Raw genomic sequence first — 27,321 nt, forward strand, 5'->3', positions numbered from 1 at the left:
TAACTGCTTCTCTTTATGAGATGCAGTAAGAAAGCTTATGGAATAGAGCACAGGGTCTGAAGTTGTTCTGGCATTAGGAGAATGCTGAGAGTACTGACTTTTTCATGTGAACTTCGTGTCTGTCTGTCTCTGTCTCTTCTCTGTCTCTTTTTCTCTCTCTGTTTCTCCTGCAGAATATGCGAGTGCCCAAGGCCATGGGCAGGGGAACACGCCTAAGCGTTGAGTTTAAGGGTACAGTCTGGGCCAGATACTTCTTCACCAACTGACAGGAATTCCCAGTATCTTATCAGTCACCCTGGGATTCCAGACAAATCTATCTGCCAGCATCTTGCCTTTCTCAGGAACTCTGGACAGCATCTCTTTGTGTCAAAATCCTCCCTCAGTCAGGCTTCAAGGTCAAAGCTGATAGCTGCTACCTTCACATTCCCACACATTCTTGGTTTCTTGTATACATTCCAGTCAGTCATCCACTTCCACGTCTCAATTTCCGGTTCTTTCTTATTGACCTGTTGGCCTAATAACATGCTTCAACTTAGTATTATGATGCTGATTACAATCACCATTTTCCATACTGTCATCAACATGATTATCATCGCAAATGCAATTATTGGTAACTAGACATGAATACCCCATGCTTTCAGTAACATTATCTGCTTGGCATTACATAGTTGTCAGGTGTCAGTGCTGGCGAAGATGCAGCCAAAGACCCTACAGGAAATTGAATGCATTCCACCTCTATTCTTGTGTGCAGGCACTCATGCATGTGTGTGTGTCGGTGTGTGTGTGTGTTCCTGAAACTGGACACGAGTTTAATTACAAACAGGTGCTTATAGGTTAAGCATCCCAAGTCCAAAAATCCAAAATCCAGAATGCTGCAAAATCCAAAACTTTATTTATTTATTTATTTTTTGACATAGAGTCTCAGTCTGTCTCCCAGGCTGGAGTGCAGTGGTGCAGTTCTAGCTCACTGCAGCCTTGAACTCAAAGCTCAAGCATCCTCCTGCCTGAGCCCCTGCTCCGGTAACTGAGTCTACAGGTGCGTGCCACCATCCCTGGCTAATTTTTTTTTTTAAAAGATATAAGGGTCTTACCTTGTTGCCCAAGTTGGTCTTAACTCCTGGCTTCAAGTGCTTCTCCCACCTTGGCCTTCCAAAATACTGGGATTAAATCAGTGTGAGCCACTGCGCCTGGCCAAAATCCAACATTTTTAGTGATATGATGCTCAAAGGAAATACTCACTGGAGCATTTCAGATTTTGGATTTTGGGATTAGAGATGCTCAACTGGTAAGTATATATACTGCAAATATTTCAAAATCTGAAAAAAAAATCCAAAATGCAAAACACTTTTGGTCCCAAGCATTTCAGATAAGGAATACTCAACCTGTATCTCCTTCTGACCTAGGAGAATGTCGAAGAGATTTTCTTAATGGATGATTCCAATTATATCTAGCACCTATAACGGAACCTGGAACTTCGAACGTGCTGCATAATATTTGTTGTTAGGAATTGAATTACTCCCCTCCTCTGCAACCCCTAGTGTTTCCTAGTAGCCGCCTATAGTGTCTCTGCCCTAGTCACTGGAACCCGTGAAAATGTTACTCAAAAGGAACTTAGCAGATGTGATTATAGTTAGGGACCTTAAGACAGGAGAGGATTCTGCAGTATCCAACTAGATCCTGTCAAACCACACAAGTCCTTTAAAGCAGAGAACTTTCTCATATTGGAGATGGAGATGTGGCAGACAATAAGTCAGTAAAAATTTGAAAAGTGAAAAGGACTCAGTGTGCCATTACTAGTTTGAAGATGGGAGTACAACGTCATAAGGAAAACGTACAGCCCTAAGCAGCTGGGAGTCTCTCCCAGGAATCGAAGACCTCAATCCTATAATTGCAGATAACTGACTTCTGCCTGTAACCTGGAGGAATCTGGAAGCGGCTTCCTCCCAGAGCCTTGCAATGAGAGCCCAGCTGGCCAACACCTTGATTTGGGCCATGTGCAACATAGAACAGAGAAACCGACCAAGCTAACCTAGACTTCTGACCTACATAGCAGTGAGATAATAAGTTTGTGTTGTTTGAAGGCATTAAATTTGTGATAATTTTTGTGGCAGCAATAGAAGACTAATATGCTGTAGAATGATATTCACATTCCTTCACAGGACACTCAAAATCTTCATGAACTGGTCTCTCAGCAACCTTTGCCTTCTATTGTGTACTTCCAGATACTCCATGTCCCAGCTACAAATGACACCTCACCATTCCTTTGGCCCCACAGCCCTGTGTTCTCACCTGTGCTTTTGTTCCTGGAAACTTAGGTAGAGCCTTTCCCCTGCTCTCGGCCTGAAAACATCCTCCTTGCTGTCACAGTCTGGAGGCCCCGGCAATGCGGTTTCAGAAGGCAAGTTACTTAATGTGTGAGGGTATGCATTCATCCGTAAAATATAAAAACTTTTGGTGATAAGTATTTTTGAATACCTACTATGTGCCAGGAGCTGGGTATAAAACAGTGAACAGCTTTCTTATAAAAAGTATTCCTACTTGGCTGGCATTTCTTTCTTATAAAGTATGCTATGATAATAGGTGATTTCTTTGATGACAGGGGACATTGGTTGAGAAAAAGACAGACATATAACAATTAAATAGACCAGGGACATCATTGACTCAATTAATTATAGCTCTTTAATTTAAAGATGAAGAGAGTTAAGAGTAGAGAGAAAGTGAGGGGTTTGCCTAAGGCCATACACCAGGTCAGTGTCAAATTCAAGATTTAGATCTCTGATTTCTAGACTTCAAGGCCAATGCCTTTTCCACTATTTATTCATTCCTCCAAGTACATGTTTAAAGAGTTATACACAAACAGAAAAGCTCAGATAGTCCGGTATGTTCAGTTATCATTGAGATCAGTGTTGAAAACCTCTCACAACTAGTTTAACAAGAGTAGCAAAATACCAAGAGCTCTGTCTGTGCCTATATGTAGCCCTCTTCTAGAGACCAACGAACTGAAACCATTTGTCCTTAATGATGTATAACATGGCTATTCCCCCCCCCCCCAAAACAATCTGAATTACATGCAGCCATCTTCATTTTCTAAAGCAATATATTGTGGTATGGGGTCTTTTTTTCTGTTAAAAATAAGGAAAAGAAATTTTAAAAAATGCACTGGCTAGCAACAAATGTGCAAAAAATAATGCAAATGAGAGAGTGGGCTCAACCTTTCAACAACGTGGAAAAGAAGTTAAAATGTTAAAGGATGTTTAAAACTGCTGAGATGCGAACGTTCATTATAAAGCAAAGAGAAACCTTTAGAGGCGTGTGAACATGTCAATAGTGAGATGCCATAAATGCCAGTCCTCAGTATAGGTGATGATCTAAAAGAATAGATGTGCTTTCTCCTCCATTTATTACCCTCTCAACCAGCAGACCATACTAACAAGCTGTTAAGAATTGTTGTTTTTTTTTTAAATTAATAAAAGCTTTTTTTAACCTTTAAGAGAAGCGGGGATTTCCTTCAGGAGGTCTTTGCGAGGTCTGGCTGCAGTGGTGGGTTGGTTGCAAAGTAAAGAATAGAACACATTCTGTCTAGTCAATCATATTACTGGGGAAACATCCAATCAGTTTATTCAGGACAGAGCCTTTGAGGTCATCTGATTGACCAGTGTCTATGTGTGTTTTGCAGTGAGCGAATAAGAAGACTATTTTTCTGATCAAGAGGTTAAGGGGACAGAGTGGGTGGTCATCCTACCTTGCCTTTGCTCCTGTCATCCCTGGGGCTTGTTTGAGTCACTTCTGTCTTAGAATATTATACTATCTGATGTAAGACTCACTGTAAAGCTACATTAAGTGTGACAACTTGAAACAGGATAGACAAATCGATAAATAGAATAAAATAGAGGATTTAGAAATGGACTGCCACCTGTGAAGTGACTTGGTGGTTGGCAAAGGCACCGATGCAGTTCTATTGAGAAAGAGTGCTCATTTCAATAAATGGTACCAAAGTATATGAATAGCCATACAAAAAAAATTGAGCCTTGAGTCCTACTTCACATAGTATATATTTAAAAATTCTAGATGGATTACAGACCTAAATGTGAAATATTCAACAGAGAAGCTTCTAGCAGGAAACATTGAGAGTGCCTTCATGACCTTGGGGTGGGCAAACATTTTTAAAGCTAAAGACAATAAATATACTAACTGTAAAAATAAATCAAATTGTACTTCATATATACATATATGTGTGTATAAATATATTCTTCATTAAAAAAATAAGAAAGTTAAGAGACAAGCCACAGAATGGAAGAAGAAATTTCTAAATGAATATATCCAGAAAACAGCTCCTATCTTGAATATATTTTAAGATACCTTTACAAATTAATAAGATAAATGCAAACAAGAATACAAATATGAACAAAAACTTGAATAGGCACTTCACCAAATGAAATTACCTAAATTGTTAATTAGCACATGAAAAGGTGGTCAGCATCATTAATCATCAGAGAAATGCAAACTCAAACCACAATGTACTATTACTACACACCCACCTGAAAAACGGCTAAAACTAAAAACATTGACAATACTAAGTGTTGAAAAAGACATAGGGCAACTATAATTCTCATATTGCTAATGGGTATGTAAACTGGCAAAACCGCTTTGGAAAATTCTCCATCTGTATCTTCTAAATCCTGTATGCCTATCCTCTGACCCAGCAATTCCACTTCTAGGTATCTACCCAAAGAAAATGAATGTATATGTCCACCAAAAGAGATGTATAAGAAGGTGCATAGCAGCTCTTTTCTTAGTAGTCAATGAATAGAAATAAAGTATCTATCATTGGCAGAATGGATAAACACATTATTGAATATTCAGACAATGAAATACTACACAGAAATAATAAAAGAATGACTACTGCTAACCACAACAGCATCACAGATATGAAAGAAGGCAAATACCAAAGTGCATATACTGTGAGATTTCTTTTATAGCAAGTTCACGAGCATGTAAAACTAATCTGTGGAGATAGAAGACATTAAAATGGTAACATCATGGTGTAGGGGTGAGATCAGCTAGAATGAGGATGCGGGAGGATTCAGGGGTTCTAGAAATGATCTATATCTTGATGTGAGGATTGATTACACAGCATGAATAAGTTAAAATTCGTCAAGCTAAAACTTAAAATTTGTGTACTTTACTGTATTTATGTTATCTATATTTTCTTTTCAAAGCACTGTTCTGTGATTTAAAATACACATCTTTAGCTCATCAACATCTACCTTCAAATAGTGTTATTCCACTTCACATATAGTGTGAGAACCTTTCAGCAGTATATTTCCATTTCTCATTCCCTTTCTTTGTGTCCTTGTTATTGTTCATTTTACTTCTACAGGTTATAAACTCCCACGATGCCTGCAATGTTTTACTTTAAACTGTTAATAATCTTTTATAGAAGATTTTTAAACTGAAAAATAAATGTGTTATATTTATCCACATATTTACCATATCTAGAACTCTTTATTTTGTGTTGGTACAAATTTCCATCTGGTATCATTGTCCTTCTATCTGAAGAGCTTCTTTTAACATATTTCTGACTTATAATAAATTCAACTTTTCTTTGTCTGGAAAAGTCTTTATTGTGCCTTCACTTTTTTTTTATTTTTTATTTTTTATTTATTTATTTTTTTTTTTTTTGAGGCAAAGTCTCGCCCTGTTGTCCAGGCCAAAGTACAGTGGTGAAATCTCTGCTCACCGCAACCTCCGCTTCCCATGTTCAAGTGATTCTTGTGCCTCAGCCTCCTAAGTGGCTGGGATTACAGGCACATGCCACCACACCTTGCTGATTTTTTGTATTTTTTAATAGAGACTAGGTTTTGCCATGTTGGCCAGGCTGGTCTTGAACTCCTGACCTCAGGTGATCTACCCACCTTGGCCTCCCAAAGTGCTGGGATTATAAGCATGAGCCCCTGTGCCTGGCCTATGCTTTCACTTTTAAAAGATAATTTTACTGGGTATAATATTCTATACTGACAGTTGTTTTTTGGTTGGTTTTCTTTTTCTTTTAGTTCTTTAAGGAAGATTTACTACTATCTTCTGGTTTTCTATTTTCTCACAAGAAGCTGTTTATCATTCTTATCTTTGTTTCTCTTTATGTAAAATGTGTTTTCTCCCCTTTGGCTGCTTTGAAGATTTTCTCTTCATCACTGGTTTTTAATAAGTTATTATATGCCCTGCTGTTTATTTGCTTTGTTTCTTCTGCTTATGATTCATTGAACTTGTTAGATCAAGTTTTCATTAAATGTAGAAAAATTTTGGCCATTTAAAAAAAATTTTCTGGCCCTGCCTCTTCTCTTACTGAGACTTTAATTACTCAGATATTAGACTGTTTAATATTATCCCATAACTCACTGAGGTTCTGCTCTCTTTTTCTTTCTTTCTTTGCTTTTTTTTTTTTTCTTTTGTATTTTTGTCTCTGTGCTTCATTTTGGATTTTTTTTTGGTTTTCTCTTCAAGTTCACTTGAACTATTTTTTCAGCAGTGTGTTATGATTTGGCTCTATGCCCCACCTAAATCTCATGTTGAATTGTAATCCCCACTGTTGGAGCTGGGTCCTGGCAAAAAGTGACTGGATCATGGGGTTGGTTTCTGATGACTTAGCACCATCCCCCTTGCTGTCCTCATGATAGAGTTCTCACAAAATCTGGTTGATTAAAAGTATGTAGCACGTCCCCCTTTGCTCTCTCTCTCTCTCCTGCTCCTCTGCCATATGAGGATGGTGCTTGCTTCCCCCTTTGCCTTCCACCATGATTGTAAGTTTCTTGACACTTCCCCACAAGCAGAAGTCTGTGCAGCCTGCACAACTGTGAGGTGATTAAATCTCTTTTCTTTATAAACTACCTAGCCTCAGGTAGTTGATAGCAGTGTAGAACAGACTGATACAAGTGTCTAAACTGTTGTTAATCCTAGCAGTGCATTTTCTATTTCAGATATTATAATTTTTATCTCTACAAGTTTCATTTTTAATTTTTAAAATGTGTCTTTCTTTCCCATTATGTTGTTTCCATCTACATTCTTGAGAACCGCTTTGTAATAGTTGTTTTAACTTCCATTTCTGCTCTTCCCATCATCTCTCCATTTCTGCATCTGTTTCTGTTGGTTCATTTCTCCTTGTTTTGGGTCATATTCTTCTGCTTCTTTGCACTCCTGGTAATTTATGATTGAATGTCACTACTTTTACATTGTGAATTTGATGTGTTGGGTGCTGGATTTTGTTAGATTCCTTGAAACAGTGGTTTAGTTTGTTCTGAGATGCAGTTAAGTTATTTGTAATAAACTTGATCCATTCAAGACTTGCTTTCAAACTTTTCTTGGGACAGATCTACATGGAGTGATCAATTATTCTAGTTTGCCTGGGATTAAGGAGTTTTCCAAGACATGGGACTTTCACTGTAAAACTGGGATTGAAGGTTTCTGAGAAATGGGATTTTTGGTTTTAAAGCTGGGAAAGCCCAAGGCAAACCAGGACAAGCTGGTCATCCTAGACCCAGAGCATGCTGTTGGCCAGAGATAATTCAGTCCCACTATGAAATTTTGAGTAACCTATCCATTTGACAAGGTCTTCACCCTCTAGCTGGTGAGCACATGGGTTGTTCCCAGCTTTGTGGATTCTGGAGATTGTTTCCTGATGGCTTTTTCCTGGCCTTGATTACTTTCCTTTCATGTATGTTCAAATCAGTACTCAGCGAAAGACATAGATCTCCCTGGAGTTTGTGAGGTTTTTTGTTTGTTTGTTTTATTTTTTCTGTGCAGATCCATTTTTCCTATATTCTCCGGCAAATTTTAGCCGCCATGGCTACCCTGAACTTCAATCTTTGTATCCTCAACTCAGTGAAACTGATGAACTCTGCATTCTCCCATGCTGTTCTGCTGCCTGGAAACTGCCTCTAGGCGGTAAGCTAGGATAAACATAGGGATAATTTTGTTCACTTCCTTTTTACAGGAATCATAGTCCTGAAATGCCTGTTGTCTGGTTCCTGAAAACTGATACATAATGTAGTTTGTCTGGCTTTCTTGTTGTTTAAGATGGGAGTGTATATGTAGTCTCTGGTACTTCATTGTTGCCATATGCAGAAGTCTTTACATTTCACACCTCAATATATTTTTTAAATGTATATGTTATAAGTACGTGAAGGAGTTGTTCTTTTTCTGGGTCCACCAGTTTGGATGCTTTCAGTTTAAGCTTACTAAGACAATGGAATATTTGAGAATAATAATGGCAGCTGTTTACTGACTCTCAGCCCTGTGCTGGATGTTTCATATACATTGTCTTGAATTATCACAAAAACATTTAAAGATAGATATTATTGATATCATTATCTCCATTTCAAAGGTGTCAAAATTGATATTTAAATCAGTAACTTGACTAAACTCGTCAGCTAGTATATTGAACAGCTTACATATGAATATAGTCTCTCGGAGTACTCATTTGTCCATACCACAGTGCCTAATGTGTAGTATTAAAACGATATCACACCGGCTGGGCACAGTGGCTCACGCCTGTAATTCCAGCACTTTGAGAGGCCAAGGTGGGTGGATCACCCTGAGATCAGGAGTTTGAGACCAGCCTGATCAACATGGTGAAACCCTGTCTCTACTAAAAATACAAAAATTAGCTGGGTGCAGTGGCGGGTGCCTGTGATCTCAGCTGCTTGGGAGGCTGAGGCAGGAGAATTGCTTGAACCCGGGAGGCAGAGGTTGCAGTGAGCCAAGATCACACTGTTGCACTCCAGCCTGGGCAACAAGAGCAAAACTCCATCTCAAAACAAACAAACAAACAAAAACAAACAAACAAAAAAGATATCATACCAAAAACCGTAGAAGTCAAAATAATTTGTGGTGAAAAGGTTAGATCTTGCAGAAAATTTAAGTAATTCTGATAATAAATAGCGTTTTTTGCAATATAGGTGAATAACTAATGTGTTATTTTGTTTGTGTGTGTGTGTGTGTGAGAGAGAGAGAATGAATCTGGGTGCAGATTTCTATGTGCATGTTTTTGGTGAAGTGAATAAAGGAGCTTCACCTGGCCACATTGACCTTCTTCGAGCCCTGGTGACTTTGAATATGATACTGAAATTGTATTCAGTTCCCAAAGTTATTATTTTAATTTCCTAGGCTCCTAGGGCTGTTCTAACAATTACCATAAACTTAGTGGCTTACAACAACAGAAATGTATTTTCTTCTAGTTCTGGAGGCCAGAATTCCCAAATCGAGGTTTCAGCAGAGCCGCACACCCCCTGAAGGCTCAAGGGGAGAATCCTTCCTTGGCTCCTCCAGCTTCTAGTGACTCTCGGCATTTCTTGGCTTGTGGCAGCATCACTCTATCTCTGCTGCCGTCTTCCCATGGTCTTCTTTCCTGTGTCTTTCTGTCTTTTCCTCATCTCTTCTCTTCTAAGGACTTGCTAGTGGATTTAGTGTGCCTCCCCCCAAACTCCCACCAATCTAAGATGATTTCATCGGATATCCTTAACTGGATTACATCTGAAAAGACCCTAGTTCCCAAAGAGGTCACATTCACAGGTATCAGAGGTTAGGACTTGGACATATTTTTGAGAAATACAATTCATTTCACTGCTGTTTTTATGAGAGCTCTGAGAGTCTTCCAAATGGCTGCTTTTTCGTATTCTACCAGGGAAGCTATCAAGCTGTCTTGAAGGAAGGTGGTTTGGACACCTCTGTGTTCATTTCCAAGGTGTTGAAGGTTTTAGACAGTTAAATAACAGAAGCGTGCCCTTTTACTTTGCTAGGCCAGCTCTCTGCTTGATCCCACAGAAGCTGGCTACCTTGCAACCCAGGCAGTTATCTCCTGTAATTATTCATAAACCACAACTGAGAAATAACTCTACACACCCACATCTGAACAAGCTGAACCTCTAACTTGTACATCCAAGCCTGAGTGTGACTTCTCTCCAGGTATCTCTCTTTCCATTTGGGCAGCAAGACAGCCCTTGGGTCCTCGCCACTTCTGAGTCAGAGATTCTATCTTCCAAGATTGTTTCACTCCCTCTCTGCATATATTTGATGACCAGGTATCCTGTTTTGTAACTTTCTTATAATGTCTTTTTATCTGCACATGTAAGCAACAACTTTTCTTCTTAATTCTTCTTTGTGACCTTGCCAACTAAGAATCTTGAACATGATGAGACTGAATGTTTAAGGCATTAGACTTAATAACTAGGTCATTACCACTATTTACTAACCTGGACTCATTCACAGTGATCTTTTCTTTTCACCTTGCCGCAACATAATGAGGTTATTAATTACAGCAAAAGGTGTAAGTACTCCCAGTTTGCTCTAATGCTGTCTGGGGAGATGGCTGGGTCTTTGGTCATAATTCCTGTTAGATGACTCCAAGGAGATACAGTTAAGTTGCCATGAAATGATATTTCCCTTCTATGTAAACTTGTTTTTTTCTTTAAATGGGTTGTCTTTAGGTCCCTAAAATTCCCAGTTATAATCCACCTAATGCCTCCTTTGGCTGAACAGTGGAGGCCATGGAATGTGGCAGTTAAAAGCACAGGCCTGGCTGGGCATGGTGGCTCACACCTGTAATCCCAGCACTTTGGGAGGCTGAGGCGGGAGGATCACAAGGTCAGGAGTTTGAGACCAGCCTGGCCAACATGATGAAACCCCCTTTCTACTAAAAAAAAAAAAATGAAAATTAGCTGGGCGTGGTGGTGGGTACCTGTAATCCCAGCTACTCGGGAGTGAGGCAGGAGAATTGCTTGAAACTGGAAGGCAGAGGTTGCAGTGAGCCAGGATCGAGCCATTGCACTCCAGCCTGCGTGAAAGAGTAAAACTCCATCTGAAAACAACAACAACAGCAACAAAACACAGGCCCCGGAGCCACACTGCCTGGGTTTGAATACCAGCTCTGCTACCTGCTATATGATGCTGCGCACATTTTTTGATCTTTTTCTGCCTCCGTTTCCTCATCTGGACAAATGCGAGGATTAAATGAATTCATATATGTAAAATGCTTAGACCAGTACCTGGCACATAGTGAGTGCCTCATACATGTGAGTGATTATGTTCATCCATTAAACCCAAAGAAATTGCTTTTGGCATCTACTGTGTATAAGGCACAGTTTGGTGCTATGCACTTTAGCCGGTAGCATTATAGGTTGACTTGTCACCCCCAAAATTCATATGTTGAAATCCTAACCCACAGTAGAATGTGACCTTATTTGGAAATAGGGTCTTTAAAGAGGTAATCAAGTTAAAGTGAGGCCATTAAAGTGAGGGTAGTGTATATGACCAGTGTCCTTATAAGAAGAGAAACTTTGAATATAGAAGGAGGACAGTGTAAGGAGACACAGGGAGCAGATGGCTGTCTACAAGCCAAGGAGAGAGGTCTGGAACACATCCTTCCTTTATGGCCCTCAGCAGGAACCAGCCCTACCAGCACCTTGATTTAGGAGTTCTAGCCTCCAGAACTGTGGAGAATGAATTTATGCTGTTTAAGCCACCTATTACAGCAACCTTGGGAGACTAAGACAGATGTCTTAGTGAGATTATAGTGAGAAATCCCAGGGAGCATGTCATCTGGTAAGAAGGATGTATTCCATGGGACTCTGGTTGTAAGCAACAAAAATCCACGAAAGCTCACTTAAACCAATAGGCAACCCAAAAGATGAACTCACAAAATCCAAAGGTAGGTCTGTAGCTGGCACATAAACATCAAGTGGGCTCCCCATCACTTGCCCCACCCCCTCTCTTGGTGACTGTGACATTCCTCTCTCCCTCTCTCTCTCTCTTTCTCCACCCTGGTTTTCTGTGCTTCACCAGTGCAAATGGGAGAAAACATGGTCCTAAATAGCACCCAGGGTTGTGCATTACAGATACAACCACCTAGGAAGAAACTGCATGACTCACTCATCAGTTTCAAACTCTCAGGGAAGAGTATCTCATTCTTCCACCCCGAGTCAGATACTTACCCCTTCAACTGTGACCAAAAGGGCAGTATGTCAGTGAACAATCATGGTGCTGCTGCTGTAACCAGATGGATAGAGCAAGAGGAAGGGGCCATTACCAAGAAAAGAAAACTGGGCATATGACCAGGGTGGGGGGTGGAGTGGGTCCATTAATAGAGATAAATAATCACAGAGTTATGATGCCATACTACTGTACAGCGTGAAGGTAAAAAATTCTAGAGAAAATGTCCCATCGAACAGCATCTGGCATGTTCTAGTCTTGGAGCTGGAGTTGCTTCTTCCACCTTCAAAGAGGCAGAAATTAGCAAGGATTAAAAGCATAGGTCCTTGAATCAGAGACACATGGGCTTCAATCCAATTTGGCCTTGTATTAATTGTGCTGCCTTGGACATGTCACCAGGCCTCTTAGAGCCTCAGCTTCCTCATCTTTCAAAAAGAAAGATAAAAATGTCACCAGCTTCCCAAGTTTGAGGTGAGCTTTAAAGGTGTATTTGGCACCTCTAAGTACCCAATATGTGTTAACCATTGTTACCACCATTGGTATTTGATGAGTCCTTTTTTGCTTTGCTTTCTTCTTCAGGCTGAATTCTCGGAGTTGAACCTAGCAGCCTATGTTACCGGAGGCTGCATGGTGGACATGCAGGTCGTGAGAAATGGGGCCAAAGTGGTGAGGTAAGTAGGACTAAAATATGCAGAACCTTCTGAGAATTGCGTATGTAGAACCTCATGTAGCCCACCCCTCTGTCCATTGCCTGCGACCTAACTCCTATGCTGCATGTACTTTCCTATACAGAATGTCTGCTTCCCAGGTGTGATTGCAGTAGTAATGACCAGCGGCACATATCAGGGGCAGCGCCTCTAGTGTCCCCGCGTGAGCCCTGGGCTTGGAGAGAAAAGACTTGGGTTCCATTTCTGGCTTCGAGGCTCTGCTCTGACATATTATTTAGTCTCTTATGTCCTCTGCTTCTCATCTGCAGCATGATGATATGCACTGAAGTTAGAGGCTGCTAAAGTTTACAGAAATTCACATATATGACAGCACCCTGTTAACTCTAAAGTGCGGTGCGAATGGAAGGCTTTATTAGAATAAATGAAATTCAGCTTCCTGCAATATGGCAGACTAAGTGTTCGTAGAATCTTCTCCGAGTAGACCAAAACTAAAAGCACTACATATATAATATGTTCAAAAAAATCTGTTTGTAATTTATGCTGAATTGGAGAGCAAGTGAGAGGTTTATTCAGAAGCCGGAAATGACAAGAATGTGTAAATCCATAGGTGAGATAAGCACGTGCATAAATACATTGCTATCTACTTAAGTCCCCAGAGAATGATACACACTAGGTCTTGTGAGGGTTTAGGGAAGGAAGAGAGAGGATTCAGATTTGGGAAAGGAGGAAAAATAGGGAAGAGCTTTGAGGAAAAGGTAACATTTGTTCTGAGCCTGGTCCAATGGTAGAATGTGGACATTCTCAGACTGGGTGTAGAGAAAGAGAAATATATCCTAAGAGTAGGAAACAGCCTCTGCAAATAAAGACAGATCTAAAACAAAGGTGCGTGATGTTTGGTGTATTAGTCTGTTTTCATGCTGCTGATAAAGACATATTCGGGACTGGGTAATTCATAAAGAAAAGGAGGTTGAATGGACTCACAGTTTCACGTGGCTGAGGAGGCCTCACAATCACGGCAGAAGGTGAAAGGCATATCTTACCTGATGGCAGACAAGAGAGAATGAGAGTCTGTGCAGGGAAACTGCCCTTTATAAAATCATCAGATCTCTTGAGACTTACTCACTATCGTGAGATCAGCATGAGCAAGAGCCACCCCCATGAGTCAATTACTTCCCACCAGGTCCCTCCCACAACACATGGGAATTGTGGGAGCTACAATTCAAGATAAGATTTGGGTGGGGACACAGCCAAACCGTATCAATTATGATAAGTCAACTAATTTGGCTCATTCTTTATTGAGTACCTACTGTATGCCATGAAAGACATTACATGGCTTCCTATTTCTAGTAACAGTGGGCTAGGTCATTTGGACCAGCTTTTCCCCTGAAAACAACTTAAAAACTGATACTAAATAATTACAATCTTTAAAGGCCTTCTAAGAGTTGGTGTGACGGTAAAGAATTACCAGGAAGAGACTGATGGGAAAATGAAAACCCAGAGAGGTAAATAAGTACAAAGCTACCTGTATCCTGAGAGTATTCACTAGGTCAGCCAAATTTGGAACGGGTTTTGAGAGCTTAGTGGAGGCAAGGGAGACAGAAATCAACACTCAGGGCCACTCAGAATAGGGAGTGTAACAGTAGACCCTCTCCACAATAAACTGAGATTCCCCAAAGGACTATACCTTCTAGGTGAACATGAATTACAAGTAGGTGAGCCCTCACAAGTACTTGCAGCTTGAATTGCAGTTTGAATAACCCAGCCCTCCAGGAAACCTCAAGCATTGAACTTGGTTTATGGTGATCCCAGACATGCCAGAAATAAAAGCAAATCCTGTGTAAAGGAAGGCACTTTCAAGCTAGACTTCAAATGATCCTTCAAATAATTTTTTTATATAATAGCTAGCATGTAGTCAAAGATAACCAGGTGAAACAGAAACAATAGACAATGGAGACAGAACCTCAAAGACAGAAGACATTAGAATTATCAGACAGATTATTTTTAAAAACTATACATATCAAATTGAAAAAAATCAAGTTTGGAGATATCTGCAGAGAAAAGGACACTACAAAAAGTGATATAACCAGGTTTTTTTCTTTTTTTTTGTTTTGAGATGGAGTCTTTCTCTTGTTGCCCAGGCTGGAGTGCAATGGCATGATCTTGGCTCACCGCAACCTCCATCTCCCAGGTTTAAGCAATTCTCCTGCTTCAGCCTCCTGAGTAGCTGGGATTACAGACATGCACCACCACACCCGGCTAATTTTGTATTTTTAGTAGAAATGGGGTTTTGCCATGTTGGTGAGGCTGGTCTCAAACTCCTGACCTCAGGAGATCCACCTGCCTCGGCCTCCCAAAATGCTGGCGTGAGCCACCGCGCCCAGCTGATATAACCAGTTAGAAAACACACACACACACACACACACACACACACACACACACACAACTTCTAGAAATGAAAACTACAATAATCAAAATTATTGTGTTTAACATCCAGTAGACACAGCTGAAAAAGTGTTTATGAAATGAAAGGTACAGCTGAAGAGATTATTCTGAACAAAGCACAGAGAGAAAAAGATTGGAGGTACAGGAAAGACTGTTAGATCCTAGGAGAGGGTCTAACATTCATTTAATCAGAATCTCAAAAGAGAGAGGTAAAAGAATAGAGCAGAGACAGTATTTGAAGAAATGATTGTTTTGGAAAGATACCAAACCACAAAAAACAGAAGCTTGGCAAATTTCAAGCAGGATAAATAAAAATAATTCCACACCAAGACTCGATAGTGATATTTAGAAAGAAAAAGCCAGAGGGAAAAAGGCAGATTACAGATGGTCCTCAATTTATGATGGTTTCACTTATGATTTTTTGACTTTATGATGATACAAGCGACACTCATTCAGCAGAACATTAATAAATTGCATGAGATCTTCAACGCTTTTTTATAAAATAGGCTTTTTGTTCAAATATTTTGCCCAGCTATAGGCTAATGTAAGTGCTCTGATAATGTTTAAGGTAGGCTAGGCTAAGCGATGACGTTTGGTAGGTTAGGTATAATAAATGCATTTTTTTTTTTTTTTTTTTTTGAGACAGAGTCTTGTTCTGTCGCCCAGGCTGGAGTGCAGTGGCGCAATCTTGGTTCACTGCAAGCTCTGCCTTCCGGGTTCATTCCATTCTCCTGTCTCAGCCTCCTGAATAACTGGGACTACAGGCACCCACCGCCATGCCTGGCTAATGTTTTGTATTTTTAGTAGAGACAGGGTTTCACCGTGTTAGCCAGGATGGTCTCCATCTCCTGACCTCGTGATCCGCCCGCTTCGGCCTCCCCAAATGCTGGGATTACAGGTGTGAGCCGCTGCGCCCGGCCAATAAAGGCATTTTCAACTTAGGATATTTTCAACTTACAATGGGTTTATTGGGATGCAGCCCCTTCGTAAGTCAAGGAACATCTGTACTTTTATTAAAGTAACAGACTAGCAGCTTCCTGAGAACAATGGTGGAAAAATGTCTTCAGTGTGCTGAGAGAAATTAATTGCTAACCTATAATTCTTTCCTCAGAGAAACATCTTTTATGAGTGATGGCAAAATAAAAACATTTACAGACCTTCGAAAAGGGAAACTATAAAGTATGGATGTACTTTAGGCAAAAAGAAAGCGATCTCAGGTTAACATAGAGCTGCAAGATTATGTGAATGGCAAAGAAGGTGGTGTTAATAGGTATTGTCTTCAAAAGACAATAAAATAATTTTATGGATTTAAAAATATGTGAAGGATTAAAATATACAACATTAAGTTAGTAGAGATTGAGGGTAAATGGAATTAAGATGTTCTGAGGCCCTTGTATTGTCAGGGAAGAAAGTAAACATGGCCAGGTGTGGTGGCTCACGCTTGTAAATCCCAGCACTTTGGGAGGCCAGGTGTGTGGATTGCTTGAGCTCAGGAGTTTGAGACCAGCCTGAGCAAAATGGTGACACCCCATCTCTATGAAAAATACAAAAAAAAAAAAAAAAAAAAAAAAAAACCCAGCAGGGCATGGTTGTGCACACCTGTAATCCCAGCTACTCGGGGAGGCTGAGTTGGGAGAATTGATTGAGCCCGGGGAGGTCAAAGCTGCAGTGAGCCATGATCACGCCACTGCACTTTAGCCTGGGTGACAGAGAAATACCCTGTTTCAAAAAAAAAAAAGTAAATATATTGATTAATAACAGGCTTTAAAAACCAACACAGGGCCGGGCGCGGTGGCTCAAGCCTGTAATCCCAGCACTTTGGGAGGCTGAGACGGGCGGATCACGAGGTCAGGAGATCGAGACCATCCTGGCTAACACAGTGAAACCCCGTCTCTACTAAAAAATACAAAAAACTAGCCGGGCGAGGTGGCGGGCGCCTGTAGTCCCAGCTACTTGGGAGGCTGAGGCAGGAGAATGGCGTGAACCCGGGAGGCGGAGCTTGCAGTGAGCTGAGATCCGGCCACTGCACTCCAGCCTGGGCGACAGAGCGAGACTCCGTCTCAAAAAAAAAAAAAAACCAACACAGAACAGGTGTTATAAATAACCCAAAGTAAATGGTCGATTAACACCCAGTTTATCAGCAGGTCTGAGCTGCTATCATTCTGAATTGCTTATACAGCAGTGCTAGTTATTAAAATATTGAAATTTTTCTATACGAGTTGGTAAACAGCCATTGCCTTGAGCCTGCTGAGTGCCTTCAGCCACCCTAACCCCATAGGACTGTTCCTGTGTCCCCCAGTTCACCACACTCTTGTCCCCAAGCCCATATTCTTGTTCTCCCCTGGCCAGAGGATGCCCCGACATTGTAGGGAAGAACCTCGGAAGTAGTAGTGGAACCCCAGAGAGTGAATGCCTGGTTTCTCCTGTCTCTTCAAGGCTATAAATGCCTGTGCATCTTCTGGAGTCGCCCTCTCATGGTCATTTGTGCGAACTGCAAACCCCACAAAGTACCCTGGGAGCTGTTCAATATTTGTATCACCAATGTATGTATACCAATAAGTACATTAAATGTAAATGGACTAAATGCACTAATTAAAGAGAAGGGTTATTAATGTAACTTTTAAAAAGTCCAAATGTATTCCATTCAAGACATTCATCTAAAACATAAGCATACAGAAAATTTGAAAGTTAAAGAAAGAGGAAAAATATACCATGCAACTGTGCAGCAAAAGAAAGCTCACGGATGCAACTGCATTAATATCTGGGAGAAAATAGACTCCCAGGTGAAAAGCATTACTAGGGAAAAGGAAGTAATTTATTATGATAAAGATTCATTTACTGAGAAGAAATAATTTTAAATTTATAAGCACTATTATAAGCACTATATAAAAATACCTCAAGATACACTTCAAAAATGGACAAAACTAAATAAAGAAATAAAGAAGTTCCTGATTATTGGAGATTAGGAGAATAATGCTAAACATGTAAATTCATGTACTTCTCCATAGCACCCTCATTTTGAATACAAGAACTGTAAAAAGCCTAAAATGCTATTGTTTAGGAATCTGTCTGTGCTCATATTTGGTATTTTTTGTACTTATGTCCTACTTCCTTATTTGGAAGGGTGGCTGGATCTCCTTCATTTGTAACAGGTAGAAACAAGAACATCTATCCCGGCTGGGCACGACGGCTCATGCCTGTAATCCCAGCACTTTGGGAGGCCGAGGTGGGCAGATTGCTTGAGATCAGGAGTTCGAGACCAGCCTCGGCAATGTGGCAAAACCTTGTGTCTACTAAAAATGCAAAAGTTATCCAGGTGTGGTGGTGCGCGCCTGTAGTCCCAGCTGTTTGCTGAGGCACAAGAATCACTTGAACCTAGAAGTGGATGCTGCAGTGAGCCGCTGCAGTGAGCCTGGATGACAGATTGAGACCCTACCACAAATAAAAAGAATAACTATCCCGTTGGTCCTCAAATTTAGCTGTGGATTAGAATCACCTACGAATTATTTTAAAATCCTGATACCCAAGCAGTGTCCCAGACGCATTACACTGGAATCTCTGAGGGTGGGATTTAGGTATTTGTATTTTTAAAGCTCCCCTGGTGATTCTAGTGGCAGCCAAAGTAAGAAACATCCCCAGATTGTTCTCATGGTGGCCCTGCACTGGGGCAGGATGGGCTGAAAAGCTGAGGATACTCCTAGGTATGCTGCCTGAACACAAGAATCACTTTGCAAAAATAGACCTCTCCAAGTCTTTTTCTAGACCTGCCATATTCTTCCTGAATTTACAACATTGTTTACAAAAATAAAGTTACAGAAATGTGCCAGGTATTTGTTAATCGGCAGTTCTTCCAGCATTCGGGAATGGCAAGCTTTGAAGGCAGTTGTTGTGAGTTGAATTGTGTTCCCCTGAAAAAGATAAAGTCCTAACTCCTAGTACCTAAGAATGTGACCTTACTTGAAAATAGCCTTGTTGCAGATGTGATGATTAAGGTGCAGTCATACTGGAGTCGTGTGAACCTTTAATCCAATATGACTGGTGTCCTTATAAGAAGAGGGAAATTTAGACATGGGGAAAATGCCATGCATTGATGGAAGCAGAGATTGGGGAGATACGTTGACAAGCCAAGAATTGCTGACGATCATCAGAAGCTAGGAGACAGGCATTCCCTGCCAAGCCCTCAGAAAGAACCAACTCTGCTGCCAACACCATTTATTTTATTTATTTATTATTATTTTTTGAGACAGGGTCTCTTTCTGTCACCCAGGCTGGGGTACAGTGATATGATCACTGCTCACTGCAGCCTCAACCTCCCAGGCTCAAGCGGTCCACCTACCTCAGCCTCCTGAATAGCTGGGACTACAGACACATGCCACCATACCTGTCTAAGTTTTAAATTTTTGGTAGAGATGGGGTCTTGCTCTGTTGCCCAAGCTGGTCTCGAACTCCTGAGCTCAAGCGATTCTCCCACCTTGGCCTCCCAAAGTGCAGGCATAAGCCACTGTGCCCAGCCTGCCAACACCTTGATTTTGGACTTCTAGCCTCTAGAACCATGAGAGAGTAATTTCTCTTGTTTTAAGCTATTAAGTTTGTGGTCCATTGCTACAGCAGCCCTAGAAAATGAATACAGCAGTGCCTCTTGAAATTTAATGTGCGTACACACCTCTTGGAGATCTCATGTTAAAATTCAGATCTTCATCCATTAGGTCTTCAGGTAGGGCCTGATATTTTGAGTTTTCTTTGAGCTCCCAGGTGAAGCCAATGCATCTGGTCGTGCCGACTCAGTTTGAGCAGCAAGGATGTGAACAAGCTCCTAGATGCTGCTGGTGCTGCTGTTGGAAGATCACATTTTAAGTAGCCAGGGCTGTGAAGACAGTGCCAGTATAGCTAAAAATCTGGGTTCAGAAACCCATATGGCTGTAGAGATTTGTTCTGTCTCATGCCCAGGATGGTGCTTACAACCTCAGCCAGGTAGCTCGCTTTAGCAAGATTTGTTACAGGATGTCAGACCCACGATAATGTGCATACACACCAAGTAGCCTGTGACTCAGTGTGTCCTGCAGCAGGAGGAATCAGTAGAATCTTCCAAAGTACCATTTTATCCAGTAATCCCATTATGAAGTATATACCCAAAGGAATATAAGTCATTCTACCATAAAGACGCACGCATGCAACAGTTCACCGTGGCACTCTTAGCAAAGACGTGGAATCAACCTAAATGACCATCAGTGGTAGACTGGTTAAGAAAATGTACACATGGTACCACCATGTATATGTGGTACATATACATGGAATACTATGCAGCCATAAAAGGAAGGAGATCATGTCTTTTGTCGGAACATGGATGGAGCTGGAGGCCATTACCCTTAACCAAACCAACACAGGAACAGAAAACCAAATACCACATGTTCTCATTTATAAGTGGGAGCTAAATGATGAGAACTCGTGGACACAAAGAGGAGAACAACAGATATTGAGGCCTACTTGAGGGTGAAGGGTGGGAGGAGGGGGAGGATCAGAAAAAATAACTATTGAGTACTAGGCTTAGTACCTGAGTGACAAAATAATCTGTACAGCAAACCCCTGTGACACAAGTTTACTGGTATAACAAACCTGCACATGTAACGCTGAACCTAAAGTAAAAGTTTAGTAAACAAATAAATAAAAACAGTGGAATCTTCCACAGGCATATAGGGCCATAGCAAGTCCTAGCTATGGTCTCTCAAAATAGGAATGTTAAACAGTGCTCTTGATTTGCTGTGTATTCTTTCAAAGACACGTAGACGTTGTATTGAAATTGCCTGTAAGCACTTCCAGTATGCATTGTGACCAAGGTCTAGATCTCCTGAAGTCTTGCTCACAAGGAACACCTTCAGGGAAGGTGATGTGATGGTTAATTTACCAAGAGGGCTGGTAAAACGTTATTTCTTGGTGCGTCTATGAGGGTATTTCTGGAAGAGCATTTGAATCAGTAGGCTCAGCAAGGAAGATCTTCCCTCACCGTGTGGGCAGGCAGCATCTAACCCATTGGGGGTCCCACTAGAACAAAAAGACAGAGGAAGAGCTAAATCTCTGTCTCTCGACCTGGGACACCGATCTTCTCCTGCCCTTGGACATCAAACCTCCTGGTTCCTAGGCCTTCAAACTTCAAGACTGATGCCAGCAGCCACCCGGTTCTCAAGACTCCAGCCACAGACTGGGAAATTATATGGTTGACACCCCTGGTTCTGAAGCCTTCGAACTCAGACCAAATCACACTATGAGCTTTCCTGTTCTCCAGCTCACAGCCAGCATCTCGTGGAACTTGTCAGCCTGTGTAATCATGTGAGCCAATCCCCATAATGAATATTCTCTTCGATATATCCTGTTAGTTCTGTTTCTCTGGAGAACCCTGACTAATATAGGTGACCAGGATGGATGGCAGAGAAGACCATTGCTGGCTTTCTCCAGCTTCCATTCCTTCTGCTTTGGCAAACAGCACCTAGTATTCCATTGAGGTGACCCCCTCCCCAACTTGCAGTCTGTGTAGTGTGTGCAGCTGATGGCACATGACCGGCCCTAGTCAATTGGAGTATCTCATTGGGACCCAAGCCAGGCCAATGCCAGAACTCTTGGATGAAAGGCACATGTGTTCTGCTGGGACCACTGAGGGTAAGATGTATGTCTGGAGCTGCTGGTGGCCATCTCTCTCCTTGAGTGAACAATCTGCCAAGAATGAAGCCAAGGTAAAGGAACTCACAGCCAAGCAGAGAGACGATGCCCTAATGATGTTATTCAAGGCTGTGAATCCGGACTCATCCCCAGACTTGAGCCAAAAAAAATCCCTTTTTGTTTAAGCCAGCTTGAATTGCACATAAAAAATTCATGAACTTTTATTTATTTAGCAAACACTTTTATAGCATTTCCTACGTGCTAGGCACTGTTCCAAGCCCTTAACATGAATTAACTCATTTCATCCTTTCAACAGTCCTATAGGGTGTGTGCTGTTCAGATCACCATTTTATAGATCAAAAGGCTGAAACACCAATGGATGGGGTAATGACATCCAGTTCTCCAGCCAATAAGTGGTAAAACTAGGATTCAAGTTCAGGCAGTCTGGCTCCAGGGCCTGTGTGTGGCAAGGGGCAGAGCTGCCTAAAGAAGCCATACATTTCCTACTATGAATGCCACGCAAGAGTACAATTGAACAATGACATGGAAGAAAAACATGGAGAGGATCCATGCATCTGACTTTTAGGTGGGGCACAAGGAAAAGTCAGTCACCACTATTAATGGTACCTGGTGCACCAGGGCTGTGCCAAGTGCTCATCATAGACGGTCTTATCTAGTTGTTACGAACCCATGAGATGGTCTAATAATAATGTAGACAGCTAGTATAGCCTGAAGGTTAAGAACTCAGTTCTGGAGCAGGCTGCAGGCTGCCTTGATGGACATCCCAGATTTGCCATGGTGAAAGGAGCTGTGTGACCGTGGGCAGTAACTTATCTGCAATACTACTACTACTGCTACTACTTCTACTACTAATAATAATAACAATGCCTCCTCATAGGGTTGCAGTGAGGATTACATGAGTTAGTGTAATGTGAAGTGCTAAACACAGTGCCTGGATCAGGATAATCACTAAATTAAGTGTGTAATAATAATTATTATAGCCCCATTTACAGAGGAAGAAACTGAGTCACAACTGGGACAATTAAATAATTGTCATTGATTTCATTGCCCCAGATCACACTTTTAGAAAGTAGCACCACTTGGATTTGAACCCAGGTCTCTGAGTCTATACCAAGTGAGTTTCCAAGTGTCTCCAAATCTTTGTCCACTTTGCCAGCCTCCGGTCCTGTTGAGCCCACACCAGGCTGGCGTGAGTGGACACTCAGTCTCTGTACAGAAAGCAGCAGTATGTAGAGATTTCTCCAGGGTGCAGAGTGAAGCTACAGCTCATTCAGGGTACAGTATGGGAGCGTTGCTTAAAAATCTATTGCTGAGATACGAGAATTTACCTCTCTGAGCCTCAGTGTTTTTTAATCTGTAAAAGGTAATAATATTATTTTGCATAGTTTTTGTAAGGGTGACATGAGATGTCATCTATGAAAAGTCTGTGCGTTCATTCCACAAATATTTATTAAGGACCTACTATGTTCCAGGGACCACTTCAGACATTGGGTATTGTATCAGACAGAAACCAGGCAAAAGACAGAATTCACCCCTAAGTGGTCTAAATAAGGAGACTTTAATGAAGTGGCAACTTATAAAAGAGTGTGAGGGGCTAAGGAAACACAAGGTATTTAGAATCTAACAACGGAAGGGAACCGTTATCATCCTAGGGGTGAAGGGACAAGAGGGGAAAATAGAATTTCTAGACTAAATCTGGTAGGTTTAATCTAGACTTGAGCAGGAGAGCTGGTCATTGCTGTAACTGGGGAGGAACTCAGCTACCTCCAAAGTCATGACACTAAAGCACGGTGGGCACTAGAGAGAAGTACCACCCCCCTTATCTCCCTCTGCCTTCCAGTCTCCTGCTGGGGCCTCATTTTGCCAAAGGCAAGCAGAAACCATTCAACAAGGGAGCTGAGTTGATGCTGCCCACAGGGACCCATCTCATGTAGCTCAGAGCAGAGAAGAATGGAAAAAGCATAGAGTGGGGTCAGGGGGGCACAAAAAGAGAATAACTCTTAGGGGACCAGTGAACAAAACAGAGCAAGTCCCTGCTTACAAGGTCAGACTCAAGGAGTGCTTTGTAAATGGCCAAGCATTGCACACAAGTTGGTGAAATCACCAGTATTTGCAGCAGCTGCATTGATAGCCCTCCTTCCTCTGGTTTTTGTCCAAACCCAAACCCAGAGTAGCCGGCCAGCCAGCTCGAGGTGCTCAAGCGCAACCCAGACATCCAGGTTCTCTATTTAGAAAGCAGAGCAGGGACCATCCCAGGGCATGTTAAAATTCATGCTTTGTGGGTGCCTTGGCTGTTCTGGTCCCAAATTCTAGCCTGGCTCCACAAGGGAGAGATAAAAAGGGACAGCCATGTTTATACAGACAGAGGGGATTGCAAATACAGGGCAGGAGAAACCAAGAATGAAAAACACCCGAGGAGGCAGACGTTAATGAGGCCCCAATCTAATTACGCAAGTCCCGCTCTCAGTTTCCAGCATTAGGCAACACTAAATTACAGGCACCCGTTCAAACCGCAGCGGCTGATAATGTGCATCCGCTCATTAGAAGGTCAGACCTCAGAGAGGCCTGAAGAGCAGGAGCCAGGAAGCATCAGTAACGCAAGCCCTTGAGGAAAGGCATTAGAGACTCTCAGATGCTCCCCCTCCCCAGCTCCCACCAAGGCTTACTGTTTGCAGGGAGGATGTGTGGGGCAAGAGGGAGATGCATGGGCTTGTCCCAGAGGAGGGGATGGTCTATAAAAATCTTACAGTTCCAGAGTCAGAAGAGACCCTTAGACTTTTCTACATGTCCCCATTTTACAGATGGGCAAACTGTGGCCTGGGGAAGAGAGAAGGGTAGCTTTTCCAGATCCTCCCAGCATATCAGCTCCTGAGCCACAATCAGCCCTTGACTCCTGAATCTCTACCCTGGGATCTCTCTAACATCCCATCAAGAAACTTAATTTTTGTAATAACGTTTCTTTACTCCTTATTTCATACATAATTGCTCAGATTCTTCTGGGCTTCCCGAACTTTTAATTTCAAGTTCCAGATATCCGTTCGTTCAACAGAATTTATTAGAGGCAAATTCCAAGTGCCAGGTTCCAGCAAACATTACATGGAACACAGTTCCTGCACTCACTCCTGCGTACCTGTGTGTGTTTGAAAAAGTGTTCCCTTCACCTCTCCTAAATGTTTCCGTATGGGTTAAGCTGCTTCCTCCTTTCCATCCTTTCATTCATTATGTGCCAGACACAGAAGGCACAGTGGTGAATGAAACAGACAATAGCTCCTGTGGAGCTGATATTAGAGTTGCAGAAAACAGTCAATCAATAAGTAAGCAGATAATGTGGGCTAAGGGCAGGTCATGAGAAACGGGTGAAGCAAAAAGAGAATATGGAGAAGTTGGTATTTGAGGTGCGGGAAGCAGGGAAGGCCTCCTGAGGAGGTGACTTGAGTGAAGAGGGAAACAGAGTGAGCCTTGTGTGTATGGGGAGTGGACCTTCCTTGTGTGTATGGGGAGTGGACCTCTCTCAACTTTGCATGGACATGCACACAGGTAAGTGGCAGCTTGGGGGCCAGTCGAGGGAAGGGAGAAAGGCAGATACTTCCTTGGCTTGGCGCGTTCCTCACTTTTATCCATCAAGATTGTGCTTCTGTGCCCGCTTCTCTCATCCCTCCCTGAAGTTGAATTTGGTGCCCGCCTCTGAGCTCATAAAGTATCTAGGACTAGCCCAAGTAGGCGGCCTGGCTTCATGACACAGAGGCCACCTGTGTAGGCAAAGCAGACCGCCTGGGCTGGATCCCGGCTCTGCCTTCTCCAAGCTGCAAGGCCTTGGGTCGGTCACTCCCTGTTTTTAGTCCTTGGCCTCCTCACCTGAAGTGGGGACAGAGTCCTCACTTCATAGATGCAGTATGTATAAAGCATGTCCATGGTGTCTGGTGCACCAGCTTGGCATTTGCTAGCTCTCCTTCTTCCTGAAACATTTCTGTGGATGCGACCACTCTCACCCATGCACCTCCTTCTGAGTTTCTGATCTCATGTCCCCTCAGGAAGACCCTGCCAGACCATACTGTCCACACTCTCTAGGCCCAACTACACATTTTTTTTTCCTTCAAACATTTATCACTGCCTGAAATGATTATAGCTAGATCGCTAATACAGAGACATATAATATTAAATAATATAGTGATATAAGATACGCTATTGTATAATTTATTTTGTTGTTTCTTTTCTGGATCAGGTCTAGATAGCTAGAAAGATTGCTTTGTTCCCACTGTATTCCCATATCACACGTCAGGTTCTCAATAACTTTGTTCAGTGAAAGAAGGAATGCACCAGCCCTTCACCAACAGCTATGTGTTCTGGTCTTACTGCTCTTCCTGTACTATAACTGGTTCAGGAGGGTAATTATTATTTACTTCCCCCGTCTCCCCCTGGACTGAACCTTCCTTGAGGATCAAGTTAAGCTGTTTTTCCGAATTGTGGCCCTAGCACCTGGCACAATGCCTAAATCTTTGCAGAAGGCATTCATGACCAGCTGACTCTTTGCATGAATAGGAATCCTACAGCTCTGCAAACTGAAAAGCTCACGGCTGAGGGGAGTCAGGCCTTGGCTTGCACCAGGCACAGACTTCCTGACAGCACACCACCCGCAGCATTCTGTCCCCAGGAGGGGATGGGGTCTGCAAGGCCAGGCACTTGGAGTCATCCAGGGGCCCAGCAGAGCAGCCTTGGAGGGGGAAGGCCCCATCTAATCTCTTCACCCAGGGCCTCTGCCCTTGCCACTGCTGGAGAAAGCAGGATCCCTGGGGACTTGCAGAGGTGGGGCGTGGGAACGGGAAGAAAGCAGCACAAGAAAGAGGCAGTGTGAGCCTGTAAAGCGATGCCAGGCTCCGCTGCTGTGCACCTCCAGCCAACAGGCCAACGGCAGATCTGCCAACTCCCCTGGGAGAGAGAGCTCGGGTCCGACGGAGAAAAACAGTGTGGCTCCTGATTCCCAGAAGCACAGAAACTGGGGATGGGAAAGACTGTGAGGCCACTGGCTGTGCCCTGCCGACCCTGCGCACTTTCCCACGTGCTGGAGCCACACCCGGAATGAGTCCAGCTCTGGGTCCCACTTCACCACCCCCGGCACCCGTCCTGCCCTGACACATGCCACTGTGGGAGAAATTGCCCTGTGGCCACTTTAGCCTTTTGGCCTTGGCATCCTGGTGTCTTCTCATTCAGAAGCAATCACCTTTTACTAAAAGGCTGTTGGGTACCCGGTACTTCTCAGTGGTAGGACATTTTATCCTCTCTTTGAAAGAAATGAAATGACATTTTTCTGAGGGCACATAGCTGACAAGTGGAGGAGTGGAACTCCAGTTCTGATATGATTTCATATCACATGATCCTTCCACCTGGTTGGCACAGCTTAATATTGGAAAAAAACGCTAGCATTGGTGTCTGGCAGTCCTGGGTTCAAATCTCGACTTCCCGTTTGCTGTTTGTGTGGCTTTGCACAAGTAATCTTACCTGTCTGACTCCCAGGTTCCTTAACTGTAAAATGGAAAGAATGCCTCTTTTGGAGGACTAAATG

The 27,321-nt window shown here is 42.4% G+C and overlaps 1 protein-coding gene across 2 annotated transcripts in view; it reads left to right on the top strand.

Moving 5' to 3' along the window:
• SYN3 (synapsin III) overlaps positions 1-27,321 on the top strand; it is a 547,449-nt gene that overhangs the window by 108,538 nt on the left and 411,590 nt on the right. For both annotated transcript variants that reach the window (XM_030915417.1, XM_030915416.1), the window contains exon 4: positions 12,559-12,650. In XM_030915417.1, the coding sequence (XP_030771277.1) occupies positions 12,559-12,650 (92 nt within the window). The remainder of the gene's footprint in view (positions 1-12,558; positions 12,651-27,321) is intronic.

Source organism: Rhinopithecus roxellana, chromosome 13, assembly GCF_007565055.1.
Source record: "Rhinopithecus roxellana isolate Shanxi Qingling chromosome 13, ASM756505v1, whole genome shotgun sequence".
NCBI lineage: Eukaryota > Metazoa > Chordata > Mammalia > Primates > Cercopithecidae > Rhinopithecus > Rhinopithecus roxellana.